The following is an 8,234-nucleotide window of genomic DNA, read 5'->3' as shown; positions in this document are numbered from 1 at the left end:
GGAATTTTCATTATAAAAATGCAAAATCCATGCCCTGGCTGGTGTGGCTCAGGGGATTGAGCACCGGCCAGTGAACTGAAGGGTCGCAGGTTTGATTCCCAGTCAGGGCACATGCCTGGGTTGCAGGCCAGTCTCCAGTTGGGGGCGTGTGAGAGGTGGCTGATCGTGTGTTTCTCACAGATCAATGTTTCTCTCCCTCACTTTCTCCCTCCCTTCTCCTCTCCCTAAAAGTAAATAAGTAAAATCTTTAAAAATAAAACACCCCCCCCTCAGGTCTGATGAGTTAGGTGCCTGACTCCACCAACTTGCAAGAAAGTCTCAGTCCCTCAGGCAATTGTGATCCTGAGCAAACAGGGGTAGGGGTAGGGGTGGTGGTGGGAGGATGGCTTAGCTCTCTGCCAGCACAAGTGGGAAGGATTGTAGCCAGGGGTGGGGTAGGGGAGAGGGGAGAGGGGAGTGCCCCTCCTAGTGGCTCCCTAGGGGAAGGTTTCTGAGGTACTACTTTTGCAAGACATGCCAGTGGGATTCACTGGTCTGAGCAAGGACCCTACAGCAAAGCGCTCTGGGTCAAATGTGCTACGTGCTGGCCTAACGACCCTTTCAAGCAGCAACACATGGGCTTGGGCAGCAAGGGATGAGGGTTTTTACTCACCCCCCCTCCACCCGAGACTACTCTTCCACAATCAAGCTGTTGGTCCAGATACAGTAGTGAGCTACTGTATCTCATATGATGTGGTTGGTGAGAGAGAGAGAGAGAGAGATTTATTCATGATGTAGTGAAGGTGATTAAATTGAGGATTTAGCCCATACATTGGAGAATGGAGTAAAACTAAGGACATTTTGGACAATGAGGTTGAAAGCTTTTTCAAAGGGCCCCTGACACAATCATTTCTGGAAGCAAGACATCAAGTTTCAATCTTGCCAGGGAGGATGTAATGGATTTTTATTAGTAGCAGTGAGAATGGGATCCTGACGGGGTGTTTTGGGAACTAAATATGTAAGCAGCCCTGACTGCTGTGGCTCATTTGGTTGAGCATGTCCCAAAAAGTGAAAGATCGCCGGTTTGATTCCTGGTCTGGGCACATGTGATCCCTGGTGGGGGCATGTGCGTGTGGTGGGGGGCGGGGGGTCAGTGCTTCTCTCTCACATCGATGTTTCTCTCTCCTTTCCCCTCTCTCTAAAAGCAATAAGAAACACTGAAAGGATCACACAGACACAACAGCAAGGTGGTAACCAGATGGAAGGGGGTGGAGGGATAGTAAAGGGTGAAGGGGGCCAATTATATGGTGACAGAAGGTGATTTGACTTTGGGTGGTGGGCACACAATGCAATATACAGATCATTTATCACAGAAATGTACACTTGAAACCTGTGTGACCCTATGAACCAATGTCACTCCAATAAGTTTAATTTAAAAAAAAAAAGGTGTATATGTTTGGGGTAGGGAAGACATTACTATCATATGTGGCCACGAGATGGCAGCAGAGAGAAACTGGTCACAAATGTGGTCTTAGAGGCAAGGAGAAATTGGCTTGTCTGGCAGGTGCCCACCCAGAGAGGTTGGGGTAGGCAGACACCAGAGTGGGCTGTAGGAGGAGGCAGGCCCTGTATTTCAGCATGGTTATGTTTGCCAGTTGGAGTCTGTCACTGCAGACTAATCCCCTGTGACCTCTTCAATACCAGGTCTTTATAGACACTGCCAAACTCTGCCAGCGGAAACTGCAACTGTGTGACCTCGCCTGGGCTGGGGGTGGGTAATGCATGTTCCACAAGGGTGAGTATGGGAGGCAAGGGATGTCACCTGCACAGGGCAGCTTATTTAAAGGACACCAGTGCATGTCAAAAGCAGGGCCTCCCATCCCCCTGCTGCCAGGCTTGTGGTTCCGGGTGCTCTTAAAGGACCTGTTCACCTGAATCCAGCCTGCTCCAGTCATGAGAAGATCAGATTTGTGGCTGGGAGAGGTTGCCAAAGACAAGGGAAAGGATGCCTAGGTGGGGTGGGGTAGGGAACACAGGGTGACACAGCTGTCTCTGGAAGCAGACAAGATGTTCCTGGCTGCAGTAGGGGTGGTAAGAGGATTAGGTGACAGTCCCCTAACCCAGCCCGGAACTAACACTCTCCTCCCCCTCACTCACACGCCTTGGCCTGCCCAGCTCCAAGCCTGCCAAAGCTCAGAATAACCCCGAGGACCAGACAGCGGGATGGCCGTGGCTCTGCTCAGCGCCCTATTCCTCTTGCAGCTTCTTGGTATGAACAGGGGTCAGGGAAGGTGGTTGGATACACACACAGAGATACTAACCTGAAGAAGCAAGACAGAAACCAAGATGTAGAGTGGGGTGAAACATTTGGTCCCCAGACACAATATTCCATGTGTGCTAAGAAGACGCACATGGAAAAATACACAGTCTCGGAGGCAGACACAGAGAGGCAGAGCCCTGCGCAGACCCAGAGGGAATAGAAGGGAGAGACCACCTAGCCTCTTCATCTCTAGTGACTTCACTGTTTGACCTCCCAGGCAGAGGTGAGGGGAAGAATGAGGAGTTGAGCCTTTATCACCATCTTTTTGACAACTATGACCCAGGACACAGGCCAGTGAGACGGTCTGAGGACACTGTCACCATCACACTCAAGGTCACCCTGACCAACCTCATCTCACTGGTAAGATACCTTACTTGCACTCCAAGGGGTCTCTGAGCTTAACATTCCATTTCCAGCCCCAACAGCTGAGCTCTGTCCTAAAGCTCACTTCCGGCTCTGAATCCACTCCAATCATCCTAATCTCCCATTCGCAGAACGAGAAAGAGGAGACCCTCACCACCAGCGTCTGGATTGGAATCGTGAGTCAGATCTGGAGGACAGTGTGAGGTCTTGCCCAGGGGACCCCTTTCTCCCAAACTCCTCCCCGGCACCAGGTGGGAGTTGCAGGGCACACGTCCTTTTGTCGCCACCCTTTAGGATTGGCAGGATTACCGACTCAACTACAGCAAGAACGACTTTGGGGGCATAGAAACCCTGCGGGTCCCTGCAAAACTCGTATGGTTACCAGAGATTGTGCTGGAAAACAAGTGAGGACCGAGCGAGCGGAAGCCTGGCTGGAAGGACGCTGAGGCCTGAGGGGGCTGGGTTGGACCTGGTTGGGGCGGGGTGGGGGGAGGGCGGGTTGCATGAAGGGCCAGAGACCGCGGACCTCGCAAACGTTGAGTTTCTGGGAGCCCACAGTATTGATGGCCAGTTCGGCGTGGCCCACGAAGCCAACGTGCTGGTCTACGAGGGCGGTTCAGTGAGCTGGTTGCCCCCCGCCATCTACCGCAGCACCTGCGCCGTGGAAGTCACCTACTTCCCCTTCGACTGGCAGAACTGCTCGCTGGTTTTCCGGTGGGCAGTGTCACTCAGGGGCCCGGGGCCATTACGGGATTAAGCGAGCAGGGGGCGGGCCATAAGGGCAATATTAACGTGGGGGCGGGGCTTTGTGCTGGGGGAGGGGCCAGACTCTAGAAGGGGTTGGGGCTGCTCCAGGGAATTAGAAGTCCGGGATGGAAATACTTAGGTGTGATCTGAGTAATGGGGTGGGGCGTTATTACTAGACAGATCCCAGCTTCCAGAGCAGGGCCTGAGGCTAAAACTTGGATTTGAGTTCCTGGGGTGGGGGCTCCGCAGCTCTCAGACGTACAATGCGGAAGAGGTGGAGTTCGTCTTTGCGGTGGATGATGAAGGCGAGACCATCAGCAAGATCGATATCGACACTGAGGCCTATACTGGTGAGGTCCTCTCCTGCTCCGAAAACCCGCTTCTAGACGGGGCCCAGAGAAAAGATTTGCAAAATGGGGCTGCCCCAGACCGTCAGTGCTGGGGATTGACTTTGACAACCGCGCTTTGATTTGCCCCTTTCCTGAAATTATTCTCGATTGCCGGACTAGTCCTACTTCCTCGCGGTCGTTCAGTACCTCACCGCGCACAGCCCTTTCCGCGCGTGCCCCATTTGCCTCATGCCGAAGGCCCAAGGCCCAAGCAGTCCAGACCACCTGCCCCACCCACCCTGGTCCAGACAGTTGCCACACTCTCCCCCGCCAGGGGTTTTGGGCCCCCACCCTCCGGTGCGGAGCCTCAGAGCAGGGCGCCCCAACCCTGAGAGCAGGCTGACCGCGCCACCTGTCGTGCAGAGAACGGCGAGTGGGCCATCGACTTCTGCCCCGGGGTGATCCGCCGCCACGGCGGTGGCTCCGCTGATGGTCCAGGGGACACCGACGTCATCTACACGCTCATCATTCGCCGGAAGCCGCTCTTTTACATCATTAACATCATTGTGCCCTGTGTGCTAATCTCAGGCCTGGTGCTGCTCGCCTACTTCCTGCCCGCGCAGGGTAAGGAGTCGCCCCAGCCCCAAAGCCAGGCTCGTTTCGGGGGAGGAGAGGGGCATCTGCTCTTACTGGGCGCTCCCTCCAGCTGGTGGCCAGAAATGCACCGTATCCATCAACGTCCTACTCGCCCAGACCGTCTTCTTGTTCCTAATCGCCCAGAAAACCCCAGAGACGTCTCTGAGCGTGCCACTGCTGGGCAGGTGAGGGCAACAGGGGACCCATCAGTGCCCAGGCGGGGGCGTGGCTAGCGCGAAGGGCAAGGGCGGAGCCGAAAAAGCACGGGGCGGAGCGAGGAAGGGTGCGGTCGGGGTGAGTGAGGCCAAAACCAATGACTCTGGGAGCAGCTTTGGCTGTCTCATCCCCTCTTGGGCTTTATTTGAACGCAGGGTGGGGCTGGGGCTACGGTGGATTCTCTAGTCCTCCGTCCTCGCACCACTTTGAGGTCTCCCGAGTATCTATCTGTTGAGGGGGAGGGCAGCTCAGTGCCTCCAACTGCGCCTCCTCTGGCCCCTAACACCTCCCCATCCTGAACTCACCGGTTCCCCGGGGATTCTGAGGCCCAGCTGGCGTCTACATTGCTGCAGAAATGAGGCGGACCCTTGGCAGACCCGGTCCACATAGGCACAGGCACACGCCCTGGAGCAGGAGCCAGAAGCTCGCGCCCGCAGTGCCTGCTCGCCGAGCCCCCTGCCCTGTTTGGGGCTGGGCCCGGGCTGCTGTTGTCGCTCTCTAGTGGCCGCGCCTCCGGCTGTAGCCAAAGGGCTGAGATCTTCATTGGGGGTACTGGGGTTAGTTGGGGGCTGCAGAGGTCCCTATCCGCCTCCCCTGTTCCTCCTCAGCCCCTCAGCGCCCCATCTCTAACAAGGTGGCTCCGAAGTTAATGACACTGGGCACGGTTTCTCTTAGCATCAGCCCTAGGGCGGGCTTCGGGGCCGGCGGCTTCTTTGGCTCCCGCGGCTCCAGGGACTTAAGCTCTCTGAACCTCCGCTCCAGAGGGTCTTGAGGTGACAGGCCATGGCACCACCTCACCTCCGTGGAACTGCGGGAGTGGTAGACCCACAGCAGGGTTTCCAGGGAGCTGGGGGTCCACTTCATGGCTGCCACGGGCGGCAGGAGGGAGGGAGGGAGGGAGGGAGGGAGGGAGGGAGGGAGAGAGAGAGAAGGGCCAGGGCACGCGCGTACAGCCCCGCAGAGAAGAAGCCCCTGAGCTGAGGGAGGCCTCACTCCTCCTCCTGCGAAGGCGTGTGTTTGTGAGATCAAAGGACCCTCGGCTCTAACTGACTCCCGGGGCCTGGGGAGGCTGTGATGTCACGCACTCCGGGCTCCCCAGGTACCTCATTTTTGTTATGGTGGTCGCCACGCTCATTGTTATGAATTGCGTCATCGTGCTCAACGTGTCTTTGCGGACGCCCACTACTCATGCCACGTCCCCGCAGCTGCGTCACGTAAGCGGAGGGCGAGCGGTGGCGGGGTGGGGGGCAGGGAGGCGGGACTTCAAGCTGATTACCACCCCCAGCCTGCCCCTAGGTCTTGTTGGAGCTGCTGCCACGCCTCTTGGGCTCAGGCGTGCCCCCCGAGCCCCCCCGGGCCTCCTCGCCTCCGAGGCGTGCATCCTCTGTGGGAATATTGCTTCGCGCAGAGGAGCTGATACTAAAAAAGCCGCGGAGCGAGCTCGTGTTTGAAGGGCAGAGGTACCGGCAGGGCCCCTGGACCGGTAAGCAGAGTGGCCCGGGTGGGCCATTGGGGTCGCTTGCAGCGGGGGTGGGTGGGGGCTAGGGGGTGGGAGGAGGCCCCTAATAATCCAGAGGCTACTGGCCACCCTTCCTGCAGCTGCCCTCTGCCAGAGCCTGGGTGCCGCTGCCCCCGAGATCCGCTGCTGTGTGGATGCTGTAAACTTCGTGGCAGAGAGCACGCGAGACCAGGAGGCCACTGGAGAGGTGGGGCAGGAGCCAGAGGTGGGGTGGGCGCTGCAGAGATCCACCCCCCCCCCCGCCCCCCTAGCTCTCGTGCTGCAGGCTGCTGCAGCCTGTCGGGACTCTGTGCCTGTCTCTCCCCAGGAGGTGTCCGACTGGATGCGCATGGGGAAGGCCCTAGACAACATCTGCTTCTGGGCTGCTCTGGTGCTCTTCAGTGTGGGCTCCAGCGTCATCTTCCTCGGGGGCTACTTCAACCAAGTGCCTGAACTGCCCTACCCGCCGTGTATGTAGACCTGGGCGGTGGCCGCTCGGACTTCAACTTCCTATCCATTTCCTCAAGGAAATAGATTTTGAAAAACAAGTTTCTGCCACTGCTATATTATGACTCTTTACCACTGCTGATAATAAATCAGTGCTTCATAAGCACACGTGTGCGCACAAGTGGGTATGCTGGTCACTATGCAGGGATCAGGAGGGCAGACGGTTATTCGAGCAGGCTCGTGGATGCCAATCCTCTGGACAGCAAAGACCATCCTAGCTTCAGCTTTGATGATCTCCCAGTTTCACCAGGCCCCAGCTCCACGGGACCCTGTAGCCCTGTAAGCTTCTGACCTGTCTTTGTCTACTGGATAGCCACACAGGAAGGACCCCTTTCGCAGGGCCAGCACTTAGGAATTCTGGAGCCAGGAAGCCAGGTCTCTTTTTGGGAGGGGACCAAGTGCCCTCAGGGCAGGTACCCCACAGGCCCACAGGTTTAAGGCTGAGGAGGCCCTGGCCGTCCCCCCTCAGCCATTTCTTCTAGGTTTCCTTGACTCAGCACTGCCCACCTCCCTCCCCACAAGACTCATTGTAGATTCTACCCCACCCTGTCCCCTTCATCCCAACTCTGCTTGCTTGCCCTGGCTTGTGACAGAAAACAATAAAACGGGCCCTGAAATGGTGGGAGCTGGTTGAATTGTCTTTATTAACAAACGGGATGTCCAAGGCCACTACAATGAGGAGAGGTAGGGACAGGGAGGGAACAGGGTTACTTGCTGCTCACATTATATACAGATGCAAGCAAGTGGGTGTGGAGGGTGAGAGCTCCCTGCCCCCTCCCTCCACCAGGGAAGGGCAGAGGCTAGAAGAGATGGAGGTTGTAAAGGGGGAGATGTTTTGGCTGGCGGGGTCCCCCTTCCATTCCCTGGGATTTGGGGGGAGGGGAATCATTAAAGTGCTTTCAGAAAATGAGGAAATGGTCCCTGCCCCTGGAGTGGCTGGTGACCCCCCACTAAAACCTAGGGCCCAGTGACACCCCCCCAGGGTCTGGTACATTCAAGGGGGGAGCCGGCTCCCCTGACGTGCAAATAAAGGGGCCCAGGGCCCTGCCCAGTCAGCAGCAGTGGGGCGTGGGGCATGGGGCCCAAGCCCCAAGCACTCTCCTCTTTAGTGGAGAAAAGGGGGGATGGGGCTAGGCCCACTCAGTTCCTGTTAAGGGGAAGCTGTGCCTCTCCCCAGAAGATGGGACAGGCACAGTTTTGGGGAGAGAACATGTTGGGGAAGAGGGTGGTCACGTGATCACAAAAGCATCAGGGGTCGGAGGTCACGTTCCCAGCAGGCTCCAGTGAATCAAATCAGTAAAAGCAAAAGCCCAAGGAGGGGGAAGCAGGGCGGCCTGGGAAGTCTGGCTGTGGGGAGAGAGCTGGGTTCATGTGGGAGAGCCCCAGCCCAGGGTCTGTCACCAGTTCATGATGCAGTTGCGGTTCAGGGTCATAAAGTAAACTTGGCTGCTGCCTCCGGAGCGGACTGAGGCAAAGAATACCTGGGTGAGAAAGAGAAGAAGTCACCAAGGAAGTGGGGCTCAATTAATTGGGAGAGGGAGAGAGAAACCACAAAGTTTCGTTTCTCAGAGTTACCGCCATCCCCCTAAAGGGCAGAAATGCTTGGGGCAGAGGGCAGCTGCTAGACCTCTGGCAGGAA

At 57.0% G+C, this 8,234-nt stretch overlaps 3 protein-coding genes across 15 annotated transcripts in view; 1 reads left to right on the top strand and 2 right to left on the bottom strand.

Annotated features, from left to right (window-relative positions):
- The first annotated feature begins 2,154 nt into the window (after positions 1-2,154).
- CHRNE (cholinergic receptor nicotinic epsilon subunit) lies at positions 2,155-7,132 on the top strand. 3 transcript variants are annotated; one of them, XM_053910398.1, is made up of 12 exons: positions 2,155-2,248; positions 2,517-2,659; positions 2,794-2,838; positions 2,957-3,066; positions 3,314-3,376; positions 3,659-3,759; positions 4,162-4,362; positions 4,445-4,559; positions 5,690-5,804; positions 5,887-6,073; positions 6,190-6,296; positions 6,417-7,132. In XM_053910398.1, the coding sequence occupies exons 1-12, from the start codon at positions 2,203-2,205 to the stop codon at positions 6,564-6,566; spliced, it is 1,383 nt and encodes a 460-aa protein (XP_053766373.1). In that variant the 5' UTR covers positions 2,155-2,202; the 3' UTR covers positions 6,567-7,132. The 3 variants fall into 3 exon arrangements, with proteins under 3 accessions (XP_053766373.1, XP_053766372.1, XP_053766374.1); XM_053910397.1 differs by having other exon boundaries at positions 3,221-3,376; XM_053910399.1 differs by lacking the exon at positions 3,314-3,376.
- C9H17orf107 (chromosome 9 C17orf107 homolog) lies at positions 4,839-5,458 on the bottom strand. The gene is given in 4 exon segments (XM_024564620.3): positions 4,839-4,961; positions 4,963-5,053; positions 5,055-5,121; positions 5,208-5,458. Coding segments are annotated over 4 exon segments (528 nt in total). The 5' UTR covers positions 5,455-5,458.
- An 88-nt stretch (positions 7,133-7,220) lies between the features above and the next one.
- MINK1 (misshapen like kinase 1) overlaps positions 7,221-8,234 on the bottom strand; it is a 61,888-nt gene continuing 60,874 nt past the window's right edge. For all 11 annotated transcript variants that reach the window (XM_024564614.3, XM_024564618.3, XM_024564619.3 and 8 more), the window contains one exon: positions 7,221-8,076. In XM_024564614.3, the coding sequence (XP_024420382.2) occupies positions 7,993-8,076 (84 nt within the window). In that variant the 3' untranslated portion in view covers positions 7,221-7,992. The remainder of the gene's footprint in view (positions 8,077-8,234) is intronic.

This window comes from Desmodus rotundus, chromosome 9, assembly GCF_022682495.2.
Source record: "Desmodus rotundus isolate HL8 chromosome 9, HLdesRot8A.1, whole genome shotgun sequence".
Classification (NCBI taxonomy): Eukaryota; Metazoa; Chordata; class Mammalia; order Chiroptera; family Phyllostomidae; genus Desmodus; species Desmodus rotundus.
This window is presented reverse-complemented; position numbering and strand designations above follow the sequence as displayed.

Excerpts from the sequence above, each read along its gene's own strand:
- CHRNE (XM_053910397.1), top strand. The coding sequence starts at position 2,203 with ATGGCCGTGGCTCTGCTCAGCGCCCTATTCCTCTTGCAGCTTCTTG. Across the intron at positions 3,067-3,220 it reads GAGATTGTGCTGGAAAACAA|TATTGATGGCCAGTTCGGCG; the intron begins GTGAGGACCGAG and ends GGGAGCCCACAG. Across the intron at positions 6,074-6,189 it reads CCGGCAGGGCCCCTGGACCG|CTGCCCTCTGCCAGAGCCTG; the intron begins GTAAGCAGAGTG and ends CCCTTCCTGCAG.